General features: G+C 41.8%; 3 protein-coding genes across 7 annotated transcripts in view; all 3 read right to left on the bottom strand.

Moving 5' to 3' along the window:
- LOC118408226 (zinc finger protein 525-like) overlaps positions 1–24,157 on the bottom strand; it is a 24,560-nt gene continuing 403 nt past the window's right edge. Inside the window, exons 1-2 of one of the 2 annotated variants that reach the window (XM_035808879.1) lie at positions 2,595–2,690; positions 1–1,944 (exon numbers count right to left, since the gene is read on the bottom strand). In XM_035808879.1, coding sequence (XP_035664772.1) covers positions 887–1,915 — 1,029 coding nt within the window. In that variant the 5' untranslated portion in view covers positions 1,916–1,944; positions 2,595–2,690 and the 3' untranslated portion in view covers positions 1–886. Of the gene's footprint in view, positions 1,945–2,594; positions 2,691–24,157 lie in introns of those variants that run through there. The other variant, XM_035808878.1, reaches the window with a different exon arrangement.
- Positions 12,330–24,157, bottom strand: part of LOC118408220 (gastrula zinc finger protein XlCGF57.1-like) — a 57,708-nt gene continuing 45,880 nt past the window's right edge. The window contains exons 1-2 of one of the 3 annotated variants that reach the window (XM_035808866.1): positions 14,056–14,204; positions 12,331–13,767 (exon numbers count right to left, since the gene is read on the bottom strand). In XM_035808866.1, coding sequence (XP_035664759.1) covers positions 12,548–13,765 — 1,218 coding nt within the window. In that variant the 5' untranslated portion in view covers positions 13,766–13,767; positions 14,056–14,204 and the 3' untranslated portion in view covers positions 12,331–12,547. Of the gene's footprint in view, positions 13,768–14,055; positions 14,205–24,157 lie in introns of those variants that run through there. The other 2 variants (XM_035808865.1, XM_035808867.1) reach the window with 2 other exon arrangements.
- LOC118408224 (zinc finger protein 525-like) overlaps positions 15,165–24,157 on the bottom strand; it is a 13,818-nt gene continuing 4,825 nt past the window's right edge. Inside the window, exons 1-2 of one of the 2 annotated variants that reach the window (XM_035808875.1) lie at positions 17,506–17,600; positions 15,165–17,161 (exon numbers count right to left, since the gene is read on the bottom strand). In XM_035808875.1, the coding sequence (XP_035664768.1) occupies positions 16,062–17,159 (1,098 nt within the window). In that variant the 5' untranslated portion in view covers positions 17,160–17,161; positions 17,506–17,600 and the 3' untranslated portion in view covers positions 15,165–16,061. Of the gene's footprint in view, positions 17,162–17,505; positions 17,601–24,157 lie in introns of those variants that run through there. The other variant, XM_035808874.1, reaches the window with a different exon arrangement.

The raw sequence follows: 24,157 nt of genomic DNA, 5'->3' as shown, positions 1-24,157 counted from the left end.
TAAACTACAGTATTAAGTACACGTATAAATAACGGCAAAGAATAAAACAAACTTACAGAGATGTAAGAATGCTGTATTTGATTGCATCATAACCACTAAAGCATGGTGTTGCATACTGGTACATCTTGGTTTAACTGGTTTTCGCTTCCTAAGGCATCTGTGATGTAGTTATATAAGTACAGATGTAATACGTAAAGCATAATGACTATACTGCTACTAGTAATATTACTACTCATATAACTACTACTAATAATGAAATGAATATAATCTAACGTTTCAAGTGATATAAGAAAAAGTCTATGACTACGTAGCATTTTAAGCTAGTAATATCAGCATGAATCAGTTACTAGTATTATAGAAAAATTACACCCTTAGTATGAAATACATGCATTTAGATACGTTCGACGAAAAATGTCTATGTTCAAACAGTAACCAGTCTATATCAAATAAATAATAGATATGTTCAAATGGCTTAGGGCTGAAACAGAAAGGGAACGGCTTAACTTACATTTCTGAGCATAACCAAGATTTGAAATTTGGTGAACGTTGACAGACGGCTTTGTGTAGTATTAGTTACTACTTCAGGTAGGTTCCAACCCATCCCGGTGAACCCGCACTCCCCACACAAGTAAGGTTCAAACACGTGTAGGTCTAAATTACTGGTCATTGCAAATATTGTGACAAAGTGAGAAACTGTTACTCCTTGTCGATGTCCACAACTAGTCGCAATAGCTACTGATGCCCCCCTCCCCTTACTTTTCCAAGAAGCAGATATGGTCGCACTGATCACATTTTTGTTTTGAATCTTCACCTGTACTTTTTGCATGTGTCCGCATATAGGACAGTTATGTCAACCGTCCTGTATTCGCAACCGTCAACTATATTCCTAAGAAGTGTGTTTGATCAAGTGCTTCTCTAAGTAATCTTTCCTTGTAGCAGAATAGTCGCATTGGTCACATTTATAGGGTTTCTCGCCTGTGTGTGTTCTCATATGTACGGTTAAGTAAGACAAGTCAGCAGCCCTATATCCGCACTTTCCACACATGAAGGGCTTTTCGCCGGTGTGTTTAGCCATGTGTCGATCCAAATGAAATTTCCGTGCAGCAGAATAGTCGCAATAGTCACATGTATAGGGTTTCACACCTGTATGTTTAACCATATGTGATTTTAAAGCAGACCTGTCAGCCGACCTATATCCACACTCTCCGCAGATGTAGCGTTTTTCGCCGGTGTGTTTAGCCATATGTCGGTCTAAGTTTCCTCTCTGAGCAGTGGAATAGTCACATTGGTCACATTTATAAGGTTTCACGCCTGTATGTGTTCTCATATGTACGGTTAAGGAAGACCTGTCAGCCGTCCTGTACCCGCACTCTCCACAAATTAATTTTTTTTCGCCGGTGTGTTTAGCCATGTGTCTATCCAATTGAGATTTATGTGTAGCAGAATAGTCACACTGGTCACACCTGTAAGGTTTCTCGCCTGTATGTGTTCTCATATGTGCGGTTAGGTGAGACTTGTGAGAAGTTCTGTATCCGCACTCCACACACATGAAGCGTTTTTCGCTGGTGTGCTTGTCCATGTGTGACTCCAAATGGTCTTTCTTTGCAGCAGAATAGTCGCAAATGTCGCACTTATAAGGTTTCTCGCCAGTATATTTTCTTGTGTGTCTCGATAGTTTAACCTTTTTGGCTGGCCTATAGTCACATTCCGTACACTCGAAGCGTCTGTCCACAGTACGTTTCAACGCAAGAAATCCCGCTTGCTCTGTATGGACCTGTGCAGGAGGATGGTCAGATTCTACTCCGCACGGTTCCTCGCGTGGAATGCCCCATGTCTTGCTCTGCTGCCTTTCCGTGTCTAATTTCTCGCTTTTGCTTGTCTTGTCCCCATGGTGTACAGTTGACCGATCGTCCATAGCGACCTAAACGCTTCTCTCGCCCATTTCTGAAAAGAACAATAACTCCTACAAAATTGGAACTGAACCAGTTGGCTGCAGAGAAGAAAGAGCGAAAGAAGGAAGGAAGGAAGGAAGGAAGGAAGGAAGGAAGGAAGGAAGGAAGGAAGGAAGGAAGGAAGGAAGGAAGGAAGGAAGGAAGGAAGGAAGGAAGGTAGGATAGAGGGAAGGAAGGAAGGAAGACCAGATGCTACAGCCCCGCAGTTTAACTATGTACAGCCTCATTACTCTAACGGGTACCTACTGGCTGTCTCTCAAGGTGAATACTCAAGGTGAATTTATGGAAGATAAAAAACCAACAACATTCCAATGCCGTCTATACCCGCATTGTTGTCCCGGAACGCTAACGTATCTACTCTGTTCATATGGAATACAACAAGCTGTAGTCCGTATTACACACGTACACACATATGCACAAACACGCAGACACATAGATACATGAACACATAACACACATACACATACCACACGCGCACATACAAATAACGTTACACACACACACATAGTAGCACACACACACAACACACACATGTACACACTCGCGGGCGCGCACAAATGACGTTACATACATACAATGATACAAATAAACAAATAAACACTCTTACAACGGAGATAGGCAGCAAACAAATGTCTTACCTACCCGTTTATGGTCCTTAGTAACTGCTAATGTGTAGAATTGTCTTAAAAACGACCAAACTGGAAACAAAGGGATCTGTCCGTGATCATCCGATAAATCAAAATGGCGGTCTGGAAAGCTGAACTTCAGCTCTGTGGAGGTCGAAGGTTAAAGTTGATTCACCCGATTACCCCCACAATTTAACGACATAAAACTTAACTGCATTACTTTCCTCTGCTAAAATAACGCTGTTCCTGGGTTGTATCATTTGCTTTATTACCTAAAAGGTGACGTTTTTGGGTAGCGTTTGTAAGTATGCATGTGCGTAAAACTATGTTTGTGTCTATGAATGCGTGCATATGCACAAACGTGGACAGCATACCTTTCGAAGGCCTGGATGGACTGTATTAAATATTTGGAATGTGGGTAGGTCTTGATGAGATAAAAATGATCAATGTTACAATGTCCTACATCGTTATATCGGCATTCACCTAGTTCAAGTAGCATTATTACCTAGAATATCAGCGTCTATTTGTTATTGATGACTAAATTGACTAAATATTAAAACCGATTGTCTACTGTGTGCTCTTTGGTGGGACATTTTGGCATTTAGGTCGTGACATCACAGAAAGGACACTCCTATGTATGAAAATGTCTGTTAGCTAGTACATAAAAGAAAGAATATGTCGATAAAGGTTAGACACACATGTAATAAGACAAAAAAAGAAACGAACGAAAGAATAATTTAATTCAATAACTGCAAATTCATTTTTTTTTCAATTTTCTTAAAAAGCTTTATAGAAAAATGATAATAATTACACACATTTACATGTATAGCTTCACGACTACATCTCCGACTACAGCAGATACATGGCTATAAAACTTTACAATTGGCTCTCGAAATCCTTTACGTTGTTACATTTACAATTACATGTATAGCTTCATGATCATGACTACATCTCCGACTACAACAGATACATGACTATAACACCTTACAATTGGCAACTTACATCACACTTTGAAACCACTAATACTATCTTAATTAAACATACTCTAGTAGTTTATGCTTTACGGCATGGAACGTGGGGTAGGCATTGCTAATGGCGGTGCAGAAAAGGTAATATTTGGCCTGTATGATACACCTGTTCAATGTTTTATTGTTTTGAAGGTGGGACAGGTGACCATAAATAATTTCATTGTTGGTAAGACCTGCGGGATGCTGATTTTGTTTTTTCCACCAGTCAGTAAACTCTTTCCAGAAAATTTTGACGGTGTGGCATTTCGCGAAAAGATGTACTATTGTCTGCTTTTCTTCGCAATATGGGCATTGATTAGAGTCTTTAAATTTTATCTTTTTTAAATATGCGTTGATGATCAAGAACCTGTGTATAATATTGTACTGAAAGTACTGCATTTTGGTTTCTTGTAAGCATATGTATGGTAGCATATAGACTTTTTTTATGTCCTCTTCATCCTGTAAACATCGAACAATTTCATCTTGCTTTGAAGGTGGTTACAAATTCATATTCTGTGCAAATAGATGACATGCATGAACAGCACTGGAAGGTATCGGAAGCGAACAGTTCTGTTTGTGTTATCATTTCATACGATATGCATTATCACAATGCAGTGTTATAATGATAAAAATGATAAAAATGTATAAATAAAATCTAATGTAAACGTTTCAATATCATAAAAACGTATAAAGTGAATGACATATTGTTAAAAATATATATGTATGCTAACTATCAGCACCAATTAGTACAACTGCAGTAATATGCAGGCTTAATACCTTATACAGTTTTACACATCGGATTGAGACTTACGGTATCTATGTTTGCAACTGCAACTATCAAAGTTAAGGGTATTAAGTATCTACAGGGGTATAACTACAGGTGACGTTCATAACGCAAGGGGAGCAATATCCATCTACACGGAACTTTGTATATGTCAGTCACAATACAGAAGGGCCACTATGATTTAGCGGTCTGTTTCACCCTGTGTATGTGTCTAAATTACATCTTCATTACACAAAATATTCGCACTGATTAGACCTGTGCTTTGAGTATTCACCTGCAATTTTTGCATGTATCATCTAAATGTAATAGATGTCGAGGGTCCCGTATCAGCAAGTGTCAACTGCAGGGTTGTAGCCAGCACCTGTCCTTCAGTCCTTTGAAGGAATTTTGCAGCTGGGGACAGAAAAAGGTTTTCCCCATTCCGTCTTGATTTAAACATTTTCTGGGACCCAGACCCCCTAGAAATGACGCGCAACGTCACGCCATGCCTTCGGTGCTCGATAGGATTCCCATTCAAAATCAAGGGGCCTGAAAATGATTTCAGGCTGGCTACAACCCTGGTCAACTGTATCCCTAATACGTATGTTTTAACGAGTGTTTCTTTAGATAGTCTTTTCTTTTAGTAGAAAAGTCGCATTTATCACATTTATAAGGTTTCACACTTGCATGTCTGCTCACATGGCGGTATAGGTGAGACCTGTTGGCCGTTCTGTATCCGCACTCACCACACATGTAGGGCTTTTCTACGGTGTGCGTAGCCATGTGTCGGTCTAAATTGTCTTTCTTTGCAGCAGAATAGTCGCACTGGTCACATTTATAAGGTTTCTCACCTGTATGTTTTCTCAAGTGTACCGCTAAGGAAGATCTGTCAGCCGTCTTGTACCCGCAATCTCCACAATTATAAGGTTTTTCTCCGGTGTGTTTAGCCATATGTCGGTCTAAGTTTCCCTTCCGTGCAGTAGAATAATCGCACTGGTCACACTTAAACGGTTTGTCGCCTGTATGCAGTCTCATATGCACTGATAGGTTAGACCTGTCAGCAGTCCTGTATTCGCACTCGTCACACATTAATGGCTTTTCTCCGCTGTGCTTAGTAGTGCGGTGAAGGTCTAAACTACTTTTCTGCCTAGCACAGTAGTCGCACTGGCCACATTTATAGGGTTTTTCGCCTGTATGTATTCTTGTGTGTATTACTAGACAATATTTTTTGGCTGCTCTATAGTCACATTCCGTACACTCGAAGCGTCTGTCCACAGTACGTTTCACCGCAAACCTGTCCGTGTGCTCTGTTCGACCCTGTGCGGGAGGATGGTCGGACTCTAGTCCGCACGTTTCCTCGCGTGGAATGCCCCCTTCCTTGTTCTGCTGCCTTCCCGAGTATAATTTCTCGTTGCTGCTTGCCTCATCCCCAGGGTGAACAGTTGACAGATCATCCATAGCGACCTCACCGCTTCTCTCGTCCATTTCTGAAACGAACAATAAATCTTCCAAAATTGGAATTTCATGCATGGAAAATTCCGATGGAAAATGCCATTCCGATGCTATCTATACCCGCCTTGTTGTCCTGGAACAGGAGCGTATCAATTCTATTCTATTCTATTCTATTCTATTCTATTCATATAGAATACATCAATGTAGTCCGTATTACACACGTACACACACATGGACAGATACACACTAATCCACACACACACAAACACACAAACACGCACGCACAAACACATAGATGCATACACACATACAAATTCCGACACGCGCGCATACAAATAACGTTACATACACACACAGGTGCACACACACAAAACACACACATGCACACACACGCGCGCGCATATACAAATAGCGTTACTGTTGTTGTTGTTGTCCGTGCTTTACGTCTATTTCTTCGCTAGACGTGGACTCCAGGTGCGTTACATACAAACAAATAAACGAGAATACACTCATACAAAGTGAACAGGCAGTAAACAAAGGTCTCACCTTCCGGTTTATAGTCCTGAATAACTGCTAATGTGTAAAATTGTCTAAAAAACGGCCAAACTGGAAACAAAGGAATCTTGCTCGTGATCATTCGATCAATCAAAATGGCTCCCTAGCAATCTGACCTTTCAGCGCAGTGGAGGTCGTCGGTCAAAGTTGATGTACCTGATTACCCCGTACAGTTTAACTTTATTTTGCTAAAATAACGCTGTTCTTGGGTTGTTTTATTACGCACCACAGAAGGTGACGTTTTTTGTAGCCTTTGTATGTATGTATGTATGTATGTGTGTGTTTGTATGTATGCGTTTTTAGCCTCCTTGGTTTGTGCGTGGACAGCATAACTTTGACTTTATTTGAAGGCCTGTATAGACTGTATTGAATCGTTCGTATGTGGGTAGGTCTTGATGAGATATAAAAAATGATTAGAATGTGCAAACCCACCCCACCCCGTCACGCGCTAGTGGCTTTTTTGTTATTGTCGTGTTGGTATGTACGTCGTTAAGAGATTTTAACTAATTGACACACGAAATGGTTTAAAAAAATGTGTTTGCCAATGTATTTGCATTGTTAACTTGTTGGAACTTCCTTGTAAAATCGACGCAATTCAGTCTGATTGACTGCGAAGTTGATTAAGTAAAGTAAAGTTCGATTTGATTTGATTATACCCCTGCCACATTATCCACGATCTTCTGGCGTATCGATGGAAGATCGACCATATCTATGATCGACAGAGGGTTGCGCGTATTTTTGACCTGAAAACCGTCCCTGTCACATATAAGCCATACTTTGTACCTTGTACAATTGTTGTGAAATAAAGTTATAATTATAAGCGAAGCTCGGACAATTGCCGCAGAATCGTCGTCCGATCGATTTTCGCCAAATGTGACAAGAGTATTAGGGTACTGAAGTGGGACTTCAGGACTTGATGACCCGAGTTCTGGATATGCCATGATCATAGTGAGTAGTGTCCGTTTTTATCGACACAACATAGAGGTAGAAACCCTTACCTGTAACATGCTCATGCACTACCCAAATCAAAAAATATCCCAGGAAAAAATTCTTCAGGCACTTTTGCCAAGGCTACTTATCCTTTTGTGTTGGCCATCTGTGCCTGCGCTGTAATACCGGTATTTGCTCCGCCGGTCATTTATTTGGCAATCGATATTTAAACTATGATTTTGGAACAAACAAACTTTATCTATCTTTAATATGTTGTAGATGTAGATGATATAAATCATGATAATGTAAATTTCATAATATACTAATCCTAGTAATGCTACTACTACTTCTAATACATAGAATGAAGATAATCTAACAAAGTTCGGTTCTCAAGATGGCGGCGGAGCGTAACATGTGAGTTTGAGCTCCCGCCATACCGGGTCATTTGACGCCAATTCTTTCATATTTCGGACATTTTTGTGGCGTCCAGCGTTACTGTCTCCTCTTCCAGTCAATGCCGGGTAGGAAGCAATCCAAGAGGAAACGCAGACCTACTTCTGGAGACTCTGTCGCGCATGATTCAGAGGATAGCAGCATGGCGACGCAGGTATCTCTGAGCAGTATCGCTGCGCACCTGAGTGAATTTGCATCTAAAACCTCTGCAAGCTTTGACAAGTTAAATGCCTCTATCTATCACTTGGGTGAAGACATGAAGTCTCTGCGTCAGGAAGTTGTTTCTCTTCAGCAGAGCGTATCCTTCGCTCACGACGAGATCGATGCCCTTAAACAAGAAACTTCCACTAAAAACTCCGGCTTGGAACAGCGCGTGATCGCCCTCGAGGAGAAACTGTTGTTGTCAGAGCTCTATTCCAAGAAGCAAAATCTTCTCTTGTGGGGTGTACAGGCTGAGGAAGAAGAAGATGTGGTGGAGAAAACCTACAAATTCATGGAGGACAACTTGAAGATGACCAACGTCAAAAGTATCGCCTTTGTGAACGTCCACCGTCTCCCAAAGATGCGCGGAAATCCAATCATCGCCAAGTTTGTATCCATGGCGGATCGCGACCTTGTTCTGCGCCACGCGTACCGTCTCCAGCCGAAGTCTGGCATCGGTGTCAGTGTTCACCTTCCTGTCCCCATCCAGAAGGCGAAGGAGAGGCTAAAGCCAGCCTTCTATGATGCAAGAAGCAAGGGCCTTAAGCCCAAGTTCAAGCTTGTTGGTGCCACTATGCACCTCTGCGTTGCGGGAGGCAAGAAATTCAAGACACCTGAGGATTATTTCAATTAGACACCTTCTTCTCTGCTAAGTACTTTCTCTACCTAACTTATGATGGCCTGGTAAGGGCAACAGCCTGAGAGTTACTTGAACTAACTCATAATGACTGTATTTTATGTGATGTTACTTTTGAAACGTGAGTACTGTATTTACTTTGTTCTTTGTCTTTTGTTCAAAACGGGATCGTCTAGCTTGGTAGCAGAGGTTTTATTACTCAAAGTCTGTTTGTTAGGGATGTCCTTCATGACATGCCTATAAGTACTGAGCAGCATATGGCAGTGATAGGAATGTTCGAAGCTGATCGTCATTTTGCCGTATTGAAAAGATGTAAGATCTGTATACATTTTAATATCTTCTTACTGTTTGTCCCACTTTCTGTAATAGTTGTACTTAGTCTCATTGCGGGTGACATTCATCCAAACCCTGGGCCGTCAACTATGTATACCTCATTTAAATACCTAAACATTCTACATGCCAATGTAAATAGTTTAGTTGCCGGCTCAAAGTTGGACGAACTGTCATCTCTTGCAATCCAACACAAATTGGATGTTATCGCAATGTCTGAATCATGGCTTGGTGACACCATTGACACAAGTAACATCGTATTAGATGGCTTTCAATCTCCAATTCGCCGAGATAGGAATAGACACGGTGGAGGTGTCGTAGTTTACGTTTCTGACCAGATTGCTTTTAGCAGACGCACAGATCTAGAAACTGCCTCTGTTGAATGCATTTGGCTGGAATTGTGCACTGGTAAATTCCGCATTCTTTTTGCTGTATACTATAGACCACCTGCGCAGGATTTGTATACAATCAACGAGTTTGTTGATTCCTTTAGTGATTCAGTTTTCTCAGCCGGGGGTACTCCACATGATGCTCTCATTATCACTGGTGATTTTAATGCAAAACACCAGGCATGGTGGCCGAGTGATCCAATCACTCCTGCCGGTTTAAAATTATTTCAAGCATCACAGATGTTGAATCTTACACAGGTGATTAAGGAACCGACTTGCGACCTCTCCTTGTCAGCTTCTTTGATTGACCTGATTTTTACTGACACTAGTGGTATTGTTTTGTCCACCTCTGTTTTATCTCCTTTATCGGGGTGCCACCATTCCCCAATTGTTGCTACTTTTAAACTATCTTTACAGCTTCCAAGGCCATACACTAGATCAGTCTGGGACTATTCCAGAATTGATTTTACCAAGCTTACCACCTTCGTATCCGATCCCAAATGGAACGACATATACCACTGCAACTCTGTGAACGAAGCTGGTAGTAAGCTTACTGATTTAATATATGAGGCCAAAAATATCTGTGTACCTCACAAGACCATTAAAATCAGACCACGTGATAAACCGTGGATGCTCCCTCGGCTGAGACGGCTAATGCGACAGCGTGACAAACTTCACAAGAGGGCCAAACTGTCTAACAATCCTGTGCATTGGGCGTCATATCGTAGAATTAGAAACAAACTTGTTGGAGATATTGCTTCTGCAAAATCTGATTATCACAATCGTCTAGTTCAGTCTTTGTCGGAGCCTAATACAGCAAGTAAGAAGTGGTGGCACATCATTAAGTATTTTTATAGGTGTAATAGTATTTCTACAATTCCTCCTCTAAACCTCGGCAATACTTTCACAACTGATTCGAAAGAAAAAGCATCTTTGTTTAATGAATATTTTGCTGGTCAGTCTTCAGTTGATGATAGTAATGCCATTCTTCCTGAACTCGAAGGACCACTCTTGAACTGGTTTCAAAGCTATCTTCATGGCAGAATTCAGCGTGTTGTGGTTGATGGCCAGTGTTCTGGTTGGCTCAGTGTATGTGCAGGAGTACCTCAGGGCTCCGTACTGGGCCCCTTACTTTTTCTTATATATATTAACGACATGTTGGACGATTTATTAACTCAACCCGTTTTGTTTGCAGACGATAGCTCCTTGATCGATATTGTTGAGAATCCCATACTTACATCTATAAGACTTAACTCCGATCTTCAGCGAATTCTTTCCTGGTCCAATAAATGGCTTATGGAACTTAACCCATCCAAAACAGAAGAAATTTGTATTTCAAAGAAAAAGGTTCCACCAATTCACACTCCTCTTTTTCTTGGTAATTCAGTTATTCAAACGGTGAAACATCATAAGCATATCGGTGTTATTTTAACGTCCAACATGTCATGGAGTACTCACATTATTCAAATGGTTGCGAAGGTGTTTAAAAAGGTATCCATTATTAAAAACCTAAAATTTAAGCTGCCTCGCAATATTTTGGAAAATATTTACAAGACTTTTATAAGACCGTCTCTAGAATATGCCGATGTTGTTTGGCACAGCTGCTCTGATTCTGACTCTAGACTTATCGAGCGGCTGCAATATGAATGCTCCCTCACGGTATCTGGCGCCGTGAGGGGGTCATCATATTCTTCCGTCCTTCAGGAGCTCGGCTGGGAAAAACTATCCGAGCGACGTTATGTCCATTCTCTTCTTCTATTTTATAAGATTGTTAATGGCCAAGCTCGTCAGTATTTAACTGACTTGTTACCACCGGCAGTTTCTGAGGCAACTTCATACAACCTTCGTAACAAATCAAACATTCAAATGCCAGTTTGTACTACAAATCGTTTTTTAAGATCTTTTGTACCATACTCAATTCAGAAATGGAACTGTCTTGATCTAAGTATCCGCTCGTTGAGCCCCCATTTATTCAAAAAGTACTTAATCAAGTCTGTACGTCCTGTTGTTCCAACTTGTTTTAGTTCCGGTCCAAGATACCCCTGTGTCCTTCTTACGCGCCTTCGTGTTGGTACCCATAGCCTAAATCATAGTTTATCTGTGCGTAACTTAGTTGATAATCCTTCCTGTACCTGCGGATGCCGATGTGAAAGTATTTCTCACTTCCTTTTACACTGTCCTAATTATATTAATCAACGTTTACTTTTATTTGACAGGATAAAAAATTTGAATATTTCAACTCTCAATACTGATGCCATGTCTGAAACAGCTGTTATAAATTTACTGATTAGGGGTTCACCCCTCCTTCCACTGACAATGCTAATGTACTTTATATTGCCCAGATGTATTTATTAGAAACCAAACGTTTTGTATAATTGTTTTCTTTTGTTATAACTCCAATACTGTATTCATTATTGGCATCATATTTGTATTGTTAATTTGTATTATTAATATGTTTACTAGTATTTCATCTCTGTTATAGTGACGATTCCCGTATTTTTGTGTTTTAGTTGTGTATTGTTCATTGTATTCTGTTAGTGGTGCCGTGAACATAAGCGTTTAGCTTGAGTGCGGCACCACTGTGTGTGTAATTTGTATGTTCTTTAATAAAAAAAAAAAAGAAAGTTTGATATGATGTATAAGCTTATATTGACATTCACCTGCATTTTCCTGCTGGCTACATTTTGGCCAATTCCCAGAGCTGATGGCTTCATTTACTCCTCCATTCATGAGAACTTCTACATGAGAAATACCCCAAAACTCATCACCAATACAGCTCAGTAGGACAACGGTTAAATATGTCGATCCCCGTATATAAACGGGCTCAGCAGGACAAGGGTTAAGGCAGCATTATCACCAAGAATATCAGCATCTATTTGTTATTACGGCAGTAATATGCCGTTCACTATTGAATGCATGTGTTTGAGGCATGCACTAACTCCGTTCAAAACAGCAACTTCATGTATCAAAGTCTAGATTAATATACTATAGGTATGTTCATGTGGTGTAGGGTCCGAACGAAAACCAAGCGGCAAAGCTCACATTTCAGAGCACAACAACCACAACGATTTAAAATACACGACAGACGGCCGTGAAGTCTCTAAATGCCGCTGTATGTAAGTTCCACATCCCTGTGAACCTGCACTCCCCTCACATGTAGGGTTTCTTAGCGGTCTGTTTGATCATGTGCAGGCCATACTTTACTTGTTCATGGAGCCAACAAACTTGTGTTCAACCGTCACAGTGAACTGTTCAAGAGGCGTGCGTTACTATATGTTTTTTTAAACACCTTTTATCATTTGAAGAATAGTCGCATTGGTCACACTTGTAAGGTTTATCGCCTGTATGTGTTCTCATATGTCGGGATAGGGCAGACTTGCGAGCAGTTCTGTGTCCGCACTCCCCACACACGTAGGGTTTTTCTCCGGTGTGCTTCGTCATGTGTATGTCTAAATGGCCTTTCCTTGCAGTAGAATAATCACACTGGCCACACTTGTAAGGTTTCACACCTGAATGTGTTCTCAAGTGTATGGTTAAGTAAGATTTGTCAGCTGTCCTGAACCCGCACTCCCCACACATGTAGGGTTTATTGTGTTTAGCCATGTGTTGATATAAATATACTTTCCGTGCAGCAGAATAGTCGCACTGGTCACATTTATAGGGTTTTTCTCCGACGTGCTTAGAAATGTGTCGGTCTAAATTTCTTTTCCGTGCAGCAGAATAATCACAATGGTCACACTTATAGGGTTTCACACCTGTATGTGTTCTCATATGTGCGGATAGCTGTGACCTGTGAGCCGTCCTGTATCCGCATTCGCCACATATGTATGGCTTTTCTCCGGTGTGTGTAGCCATGTGTCGGTCTAAATTTCCTTTCAGTGCAGCAGAATAACCACAATGGTCACACTTATAAGGCTTCACACCTGTATGTGTTGTCATATGTCTGGTTAAGGAAGACTTGTCAACCGTCCTGTATTCGCACTCTCCACACATGAAGGGTTTTTCTCCGGTGTGTTTAGTCATGTGTCGGTCTAAATTTCCTTTCTGCGTAGCAGCATAGTCACACTCATCACATTTATAGTTTTTTTCTCCGGTGTGTTTAGCCATGTGTTGGTCTAAATTTCCCTTCTGTGTAGCAGAATAGTCGCATTGGTCACATTTATAGGGTTTCTCACCTGTATGTTTTCTTGCGTGTACCAATAGGTGAGACCTAGAGGCTGCCCTATAGCCACATTCCGTACACACAAAGCGACTGTCCACAGTACGTTTCACCGCAAGCCTGTCCGTCTGCTCTGCTCGACCCTGTGCTGGAGGGTGGTAGACAGATTCTGCTCCACCGCTTGTTTCCTCGCATGGAATGTCCCCATCCTTGTTCAGCTGCCTTCCCGATTTCTTGATGCTGCTTGTCTTGTCCCCAGGGTGAACAGTTGACAGATTGTCCATAGCGACCTCATCGCTTCTCTCGCCCATTTCTGAAAAGAGCAATAAATTCGTCAAAATTGGAATTTCATGGAAGATAAAAAAAAAAAAAACATCCTCATGCTATCTATACCCGCCTTGTTGTCTAAGAACGCTAACGTATCTACTGCACTTAACTCTATTCATATGGAATATAACAATTCGAAGTCAGTATCACACACGTACACGCACGCACAGATACACACACAGACACACACACGCATACAAATAACGTTACATACATAAACATAATCAAATATACACTCATACAAAAGTTTAGTTAAGGTAAACAACCGCCTTACCTACCGGTTTATGGTGCTGACTTACTGCTAACGTGTTGAGTTGTCTTAAAAATGGCCAAACTGGAAACAAAGGATTCTTGCCCGTGATCAGCCGATAAATCAAAATGGCGACCTGGCAAACTGGCCTTTCAGCTTTGTGGAGGTCGAAGGTCAAAGTTGATATACCTGATTACCCCGTACAGTTTGAGCTATTCTTTTATCCATAATAATGACGATATTGTATTACTTTGCTCTGCTAGAGTAATGCTGTTCTTGGGTTGGGTTGTATAAATTGTTTCATTATCTACCATAGAAGGTGACATTTTCGATGGCGTTTGTATGTATGCATGTGTGAATGTCTGTGTGTATGAATACATGCAACTGCATTTGTGTGCGTAGACAGCATAACTTTAGACGACTTGGATGGATTGTATTAACTAGTTGGTATGTGCTTAGGGGCATGTTCGGGCATGACGCACCCGCCATGACACACGAGTCGCGCGATCAGGGGTAGGAGGAACTCCTTACATCCTTGGTCGGAAGTCCTCCTAGGAGACGGATACTCCGAATAACAAAGCTGCATCTGCTGAAGCCGTCTCACACGTGTCAATCAGTTGTGTCCCTGTGAGACTTAGTGCTCCAGTAGACGAGAGGGTGGAGAAGGAATTGCACACCCCTCCTTCACCATAAAAAGTCATGTGCGGGTCAGGCAAAAACAGGTACAAATGCCTGTCTGCCTGCTCATCTGTCGAAACGACAGGAGAACCATAGGTCTTGATGAGATATATATGAAAAAGATCAGACTGCACCCTAGCGACTTGTTAGGGTACTGAAGTGGAACTTCTGTCTCGTGTTCTGGACATGTCATGGTCATAGTGTCTGTTTTATTCGACACAATATAGAGGTAGAAACCCTGACCTGTAATATGCACCACCAAAATCTAAACATATCCCAAGGAAAAACATTTCTACAGGCACTTTTGCCAATGCCACCTATCCGTTTGAGTTGGCCATCTGCGCCTGCGCTGTAATACCTATATTTGCCCCGACGGCCATTTATTTGGCAATCGACATTTAAACTATGATTTGTATTGTGTATAAAATAACAGCATGTCTAGAACAAACAGTTGATTTTACTTTATCTATTTTTAATATGTTGTAGATGTAGATCATATAAATCATGTAAATTATCATAATATACTACTACTAGTAATGCTATCACTACTTACAATACACGGAATGAAGATAATCTAAGAACGTTTTACATGATATATGAAAAATCGGCATCAAGTCAATGACTGCAGCGTTATAGTGGCATTCACCTAGTTAAGGTAGCACTACCATCTAGACTATCAGCAGCTATTCGTTATTACAACAGTAAAGTGCCGTTTCCGAAAGAATGAGGCATGCGCTATCTCTGTTCAAAACAGCAACTACATACATCAAAGTCTAGATTAAGAGATGTGTGCAGAGAGGATCTGAACGAAAAGGAAACGGCAATACACGTTGATAGACGGCCGTGCAGTCTCTAGATGCCGCTTAATGTAAGTTCCGCATCCCTGTGTCCCGCACTCCACTCATATTAAGGGTTTCTCAGCGGTCTGTTTGACCATGTGCAGGCCTAACGAACTTGTTTATGGAGACGACAAACTGTTGTTGTTCAAGATACGTGCGTGACCATGCATGTGTTTCTTTAAATACCTTTTATCTGAGACAGAATAATCGCATTGGTCACACTTGTAACGTTTCTCGCCTGTATGTTTCATCATATGTCGAGATAGGTCAGACTTGCGAGCAGTTCTGTATCCGCACTCTCCACACATGTAGGGCTTTTCTCCGGTGTGTTTAGCCATGTGGTCGTCTAAATGGCCTTTCTGTGCAGCAGAATATTCGCACTGGTCACACTTGTAGGGTTTCTCGCCTGTTTTTTTTTTCTCATATGTACGGTTAGGTTAGATCTGATAGCCGTCCTGTATCCACACATGAAGGTTTTGTTGTGTTTAGCCATGTGTTGATCTAAACTGCCTTTCATTGCAGCATAATAGACGCACTGGTCACATTTATAGGGGTTTTCAGTTCTACAATATGTTTAGCAATGTGTCGGTCTAAATGTCCTTTCCGTGCAGCAGAATAAGCACATTGGTCACACTTATAAGGTTTCTCGCCTGTATGTGTTCTCATATGTCGAGATAAGTCGGACTTGCGAGCAGTTCTGTATCCGCACTCTCCACACATAAAGGGTTTTTCTCCGTTGTGTCTAGCTATGTGGTCGTCTAGATGGCTTTTCTGTGCAGTAGAATAGTCGCACTGGTCGCACTTGTTAAATTTCTGGCCTGTATGTGTTCTCATATGTACGGATAGGTTAGATCTGATAGCCGTCCGGTATCCGCACTCCCCACACATGTAGGGTTTGTTGTGTTTAGCCATGTGTTGATCTAAATTGCCTTTCATTGCAGCAGAATATTCGCACTGGTCACATTTATAGGGTTTCTCACCTGTATGTGTTCTCATGTGCCTGGTTAAGGTAGTGTGGCCAGCCGTCCTGTATCCGCACTCTCCGCACATGTAGGGTTTTTCTCCGGTGTGTTTAGCCATGTGTCGGTCTAAATTGCTTTTCCGTGTAGTAAAATAGTCGCACTGGTCACACTTATAAGGTTTCACACCTGTATGTGTTCTCATGTGTACGGTTAAGGCAGACCTGTCAGCCGTCCTATATCCGCACTCTCCACACATGTAGGGTTTTTCTCCGGTGTGCTTAGCCATGTGTCGGTCTAAATTTCCTTTCTGTGTAGCAGAATAGTCGCATTGGTCACATTTATAGGGTTTGTCACCTGCATGTTTTCTCGCGTGTATCAATAGGTGAGACCTAAAGGCTGCCCTATAGCCACATTCCGTACACTCAAAGCGACTGTCCACAGTACGTTTCGCCGCAAGCCTGTCCGTCTGCTCTGTTCGACCCTGTGCTGGAGGATGGTCAGATTCTATTCCAACCCTTTCCTCGCGTGGAATGTCCCTTTCGTTGTTGTCATGCCTTCCCATGTCTAATTTCTTGATGCTGCTTGTCTTGTCCCCAGGGTGAACAGTCGACAGATCGTCCATAGCGACGTCATCGCTTCTCTCGTCCATTTCTGAAAAGAACAACATATCCTCCAAGATTGGAACTTCATGGTAAAAACATTCTCGTGTTATCTATACCGGCCTTGTTATCCTGGAACAGGAACATATTTCCTCTATTCTCCTCATATGGGATACAACAAGATGTAGTCCCTACCACACACGTACACCCACACATGCACAGATACACGCTTATCCATACACACAAACACACATGCACAAACACGCACGCACGCACACACATAGATGCAAAGACACACAACACACACACGCGCATACAAATAACGTTACATACAAACAAATAAACAAATATACACTCATACAAAGTGGACAGGCAGTCAACAAACGCCTTACCTACCGGTTTATAGTGCTGATTAACTGCTAACGTGTGGAATTGTCTTATAAACGGCCAAACTGGAAACAAAGGGATGTCATCCGATAAATCAAAATGGCGGCCTGGCAAACTGACCTTTCAGCTTTGTGGAGGTCGAAGGTCAAAGTTGATATACCTGATTACCCCTTATCTACCCATAATAATGACGTAATTGTATTATTTTACTATGCTAGAATAATGCTGTTCTTGGGTTTTGTTATTTGTTTCATTACCTACCATAGACGTTTTCTGCAACGCTTGTATGTATGCATGTGCGTATGTTTGTGTGAATGAATGAATATTGTGCGCGGACAGCATAACTTTCAAAGGCCTGGATGGACTGTATCAAATATTTGGAATGTGGGTAGGTCTTGATGAGGTATAAAAATGATTAGAATGTGCAACTCCACCCCCCTCTTGTTAGGGTACTGAGGTGGAACTTCAGGTTTTGATATCCCGAGTTCTGGACATGCCATGATTATAGTGAGTAGTGTACTTTTTTTTCGACACATCATCATCATCATCGGTCGGCTGCGACGCAATATAGAGGTAGAAACCCTTACCTGTAATATGCACCACCAAAATCTTAACATATTCCAAGAAAAAAAATCTTCAGGCACTTTTGCCAAGACTACCTTTCTTTTTGAGTTGGCCATCTGCGCCTGCGCTGTAATACCGGTATTTGCTCCGCCGGTCATTTATTTGGCAATCGATATTTAAACTATGATTTGTATTGTGTATAGCTAAACAGCACGTCTAGAACAAACAGTTGATTTTACCCTATTTATTTTTGATATTTTGTACATGGAGATCACACGAATTTTGATAATGTAAATTATCATAATATACTACTACTAGTAATGCTATCACTACTTCTATTACATAGAATGAAGATTATCTAACAACGTTTGATATGATGTATGAAAGATCAGCATCAAGTCGATGACTGCAGTGTTGCTATATTGACATTCATCTTACTAACCCGTATCCTGTTGGACGAACTTTGGCCAATTTAACCTCCCAAAGCTGATGGCTTCATTAACTCCCCCATTCGATGGGCTTTGCAGTGGTATGCAACTTTTACATGAAAAATACCCAAAAGTCATCACAATGCAGTTCAGGATGACAAGGGTTAAAATGAGTTTTATATATAAACGGGCACAGTAGGACAAGGCTTAAGGTAGCATTATGAACTAGAATATCAGCATCTATTTGTTATTACGGTAGTAATATGTCGTTTACTATTGAATTTATGTGTTTAAGGCATGAACTATCTCAGTTCAAAACAGCAACTGCATGCATCAAAGTCTTGAGTAACAGGTATGTTCAGGTGGTGTAGAGTCTGAACGAAAAGCAAGTGGCAAAGCTCACATTTCAGAGCACAACAACAACAACGATTTAAAGTTCACGTTGATAGACGGCCGTGCAGTCTCTAGATGACGCTTAATGTAAGTTCCACATCCCTGTGAACCCGCGCTCCACTCACATATAGGGTTTCTCAGCGGTTTGGTTGACCATATGTGCAGGCCTAACGTACTTGTTCATGGAGCCGACAAATTGTTGCTGTTCAACCGTCCAGTGTTTGACCACCTCATCTCACCTCACCCATCCCTTGACCTCTGTATGGGTCGTTGGGGCACCATGACTCCATCCACTATTCTCCTCCACCTGTCTCTGTCCTCCGTCGCTTTTATGGCTTCTGCTAAACTCAACTCGGTCTATTCGAAAATTTTTTGATGTTGTCTTTCTATCGTTTCTTCTGTCTCCCTTTCTTCCGTCTTCCTGGGAGTGTTTGACCATGTGCAGGCCTAACCTACTTGTTCATGGAGCTGACAAACTGTTGTTATTCAAGAGGCGTGTGTGACCATGTGTTTCTTTAAACACCTCTTATCTGTGACAGAATAGTCACACTGGTCACACTTGTAAGGTTTCTTGCCTGTATGTTTTCTCATATGTACGGTTAGGTTAGATCTGCGAGCAGTTCTGTACCCACACTCTCCGCACTGGTAGGGCTTCTCTCCGGTGTGTTTAGCCATGTGTTGGTCTAACTCGCCTTTCGTTGCAGCATAATAGTCGCACTGGTGACACTTGTAAGGTTACACACCCCTGTGTCTTTTGATATGCATTGTTAAATTAGACTTGTCAGCCATCTTGTATCCACACTCCCCACAAACGAAAGGTTTTTCTCCTGTATGTTTGACCATATGTCGAGATAAGTTAGGCTTGTGAGCAGTTCTGTATCCACACTCCCCACACATGTAGGGTTTTTCTCCGGTGTGTTTAGCCATGTGTTGGTCTAAATTTCCTTTCTGTGCAGCAGAAAAGTTGCACTGGTCACATTTATAAGGTTTCTCACCTGTATGTTTTCTCATATGTTTGGATAGGTTAGCCCTGTTAGCTGTCCTGTATCCGCAGTCTCCACACATGAAGGATTTAACTTTTTCTCCGGTGTGTCTAACCATGTGTTCGTTTAAACGGCATTTCTGTGTAGCAGAATAGTCACACAGGTCGCATTTATAGGGTTTTACACCTGTATGTGTTCTCATGTGTACGGTTAAGGCAGACCTGTCAGCCGTCCTGTATCCGCACTCTCCTCACATGTAGGGTTTTTCTCCCGTGTGTTTTTTTATATGTCGGTCTAAATTTGATTTTTGTGCAGTAGAATAGTCGCACTGGTCACACTTGTAAGGTTTCGCACCTGTATGTGTTCTCATATGTACGGATAGGTGAGACATGTAAGCAGTTCTGTATCCGCACTCCACACACTTGTAGCGTTTCGCGTCGGTGTGTTTAGCCTTGTGTGACTCTTCGCATTTCTTTGCAACAGAATAGTCGCACTCGTCACACTTAAATGGTTTCTCGCCTGTATGTGTTCTCATATGCAGGGATAGATAAGACCTGCCGGCAGTCCTGTATCCACACAAATATGTCTTTTCCCCGGTGGGATTAGTCCTGTGCTGGTCTAAATTCCCTTTCTGTGTAGCAGAATAGTCGCACTGGTCACATTTATAGGGTTGCTCACCTGTATGTTTTCTTGCGTGTATCAATAGGTTAGCATCTGAGGCTGCCCTATAGTCACATTCCGTACACGCAAAGCGACTGTCCACAGTACGCTTCGCCGCAAGCCTGTCCGTCTGCTCTGTTCGACCCTGTGCTGGAGGATGGTCAGATTCTATTCCGCCGCTTTTTTCCTCGCACGGAATGTCCCATCTCTTGTTCTGCTGTCTTCCCGTTTTTAATTTCTTGATGCTGCTTGTCTTGTCCCCAGGGTGAACAGTCGACAGATCGTCCATAGCGACCTCACCGCTTCTCTTGTCCATTTCTGAAAAGAACAACATATCCCCCAAAATTGGAACTTCATGGTAAAACATTCTCGTGCTATCTATACCGGCCTTGTTATCGTGGAACAGGAACATTTTCCTCTACCACACACGTACACACACACATGCACAGATACACGCTTATCCATACACACACAACACACGCAAGCATACAAATAACGTTTCATACAAACAAATAAACAAATATACACTCATACAAAGTGGATAGGCAGTAAACAAACGCCTTACCTACCGGTTTATAGTGCTGATTAACTGCTAACGTGTGGAATTGTCTTATAAACGGCCAAACTGGAAACAAAGGGATCTTGCCGTAATCATCCGATAAATCAAAATGGCGGCCTGACAAACTGACCTTTCTGCTCTGTGGAAGGTCGAAGGTCAAAGTTGATATACCTGATTACCCCTTATCTACCCATAATAATGACGTAATTGTATTACTTTACTATGCTAGAACAACGTTGTTCTTGGGGTGTGTTATTTGTTTCACTACCCACCATAGAAGGTGACGTTTTCGGCAACGTTTGTATGCATGTATGTGTGCATGTTTGTGTGTATGAATGAATGCGTGCATGTTTGTGCGTGGACAGCATAACTTTTGAAGGCCTGGATAAGGGCCTATATCTTATGTTTTGAGCAAAGTTCTCGTGTCCCATGCATTACTCGTGTCCCATGTATCAAATATTTGGAATGTGGGTAGGTCTTGATGAGAAATGATTAGAATCCGCAGCCGATCACCCCCCCCCCCCCACCCCACCACTTGTTAGGGAGCTGAAGTTGAACTTCATGCACTTTTGCCAACGCTACGTATCATTTTGTGTTGGCCATCTGCGCCTGCGCTGGAATATCTATATTTACCCTGCAGGCCATTTATTTGGCACTTGGTATTTAAACTATGATTTGTATTGTATATAGATAAACAGCACGTCTAGAACAAACAGTTGATTTTACTCTCTTTATTTTTGATATGTTGTAGATGTCGATCATATAAATCATGATAATGTAAATCATCATAATATACTTCTACTAGTAATGCTACAACTACTTCTAATACATGGAATGAAGATAATATAACAACGTTTGATATGATGTATGAAAGATCAGCATCAAGTCGATGACTGCAGTGTTATATTGACATTCATCTTATTAACCCATATCCTGTTGGATGAACTTCCCAATTTAACCTCCCAAAGCGGAAGGCTTCATTAAGTCCTCCATTCAATAGGCTTTGTAGTGGTATGCAACTTCTACGTGAGAAATACCCCAAACTCGTCACAATAAAGCTCAGCATGACAAGGGTTAAATATGACCATCCCGTATATAAACGGGCTCAGTAGGACAAGAGTTAAGGTATACGTAGCATTATCACCCAGGATAACAGCGTCCATTTGTTATTACGACGTTTACTATTGAATTTATGTGTTTAAGGCATGAACTATCTCTGTTTAAAACTGCAACTGCATGTATCAAAGTCGAGATTAATATGTATGTTAAGATGGTGTAGAGTCTGAACAAAAAGCAAGAGGCAAAGCTCACATTTCAGAGCACAATAACAAAGATTTGAAATACACTGATAGACGGCCGTTAAATCTCTAGATGCCGCTAAATGTAAGTTCCGCATCCCTGTGAACCCGCACTCCACTCACATGTAGGGTTTCCTAGCGGTCTGTTTCCTAGCGGTCTGTTTGACTTGTTCATGGAGCCGACAAATTGTTGCTGTTCAACCGTCCAGTGTTTGACCACCTCATCTCACCTCACCCATCCCTTGACCTCTGTATGGGTCGTTGAGGCACCATGACTCCATCCACTATTCTCCTCCACCTGTCTCTGTCCTCCGTCGCTTTTATGGCTTCTGCTAAACTCAACTCGGTCTATTCGAAAATTCTTTGATGTTGTCTTTCTATCGTTTCTTCCGTCTCCCTCTCTTCCGTCTTCCTGGGACTGTTTGACCATGTGCAAACGTACTTGTTCATGAAGCCGACAAACTGTTGTTGTTCAAAAGGCGTGTGTGACCATGTGTTTCTTTAGATGCCCTTTGTCGGTAGCAGAATAGTCGCATTGGTCACACTTGTAACCTTTCACACCTGTATGTTTTCTCATATGTACGGTTAGGTTAGATCTGCGAGCAGTTCTGTACCCACACTCTCCGCACAGGTAGGGCTTATCGCCGGTGTGTTTAGCCATGTGTTGGTCTAAATCGCCTTTCTGTGCAGCAGAAAAGTCACACTGGTGACACTTATAAGGTTTCACACCCCTGTGTCTTCTGATATGCATTTTTAAATTAGACTTGTGAGCCGTCTTGTATCCACTCACCACACATGAAAGGTTTTTGTCCTGTATGTTTGACCATATGTCGAGATAGGTTAGGCTTGTGAGCAGCTCTGTATCCGCACTCCCCACACATGTAGGGTTTTTCTCCGGTGTGTTTAGCCATGTGTTGGTCTAAATTTCCTTTCTGTGCAGCAGAAAAGTTGCACAGGTCACATTTATAGGGTTTCACACCTGTATGTTTTCTCATATGTACGGACAGGTTAGATCTGACAGCCGTCCTGTATCCGCACTCTCCACACATGTAGGGTTTTTCTCCAGTGTGTTTAGCCATGTGTTCGTCTAAATGGCATTTTTGTGTAGTAGAATAGTCACAAAGGTCGCATTTATAAGGTTTCACACCTGTATGTGTTCTCATGTGTACGGTTAAGGCAGATTTCTCAGCCGTCCTGTATCCGCACTCTCCACACATGAACTTGATGAAGGGTTTTTCTCCGGTGTGTTTAGTCATGTGTCGGTCTAAATTTGATTTTTGTGCAGCAGCATAGTCACACTGGTCACACTTGTAAGGTTTCACACCTGTATGTGTTTTCATGTGTACGGTTAAGTAAGACCTGTCAGCCGTCCTGTAGCCGCACTCCCCACACATGTACGGTTTTTCTCCGGTGTGTTTAGCCATATGTCGGTCTAAATTTCCTTTCCTTGCAGAAGAATAGTCGCACTGGTCACACTTATAAGGTTTCTCGCCTGTATGTGTTCTCATATGTACGGTTAAGGAAGACCTGTCAGCCGTCCTGTATCCGCACTCTCCACACAGTAAGAGTTTTTCTCCGGTGTGTTTAGCCATGTGTCGATCCAAATGAGATTTATGTGCAGTGGAATAGTCGCACTGGTCACATTTGGTAGGTTTCTCGCCTGTATGTGTTCTCATATGTACGGATAGGTGAGACTTGTGAGCAGTTCTGTAGCCGCACTCCACACACATGAAGCGTTTTTCGCTGGTGTGCTTGTCCATGTGTGACTCAAAATGG

The sequence above is a fragment of the Branchiostoma floridae genome, unplaced genomic scaffold (genome assembly GCF_000003815.2).
Source record: "Branchiostoma floridae strain S238N-H82 unplaced genomic scaffold, Bfl_VNyyK Sc7u5tJ_1560, whole genome shotgun sequence".
Lineage (NCBI taxonomy): Eukaryota > Metazoa > Chordata > Leptocardii > Amphioxiformes > Branchiostomatidae > Branchiostoma > Branchiostoma floridae.
The sequence above is the reverse complement of the archived record's forward strand: the minus strand, read 5'-3'. Positions and strand labels throughout refer to the sequence as shown.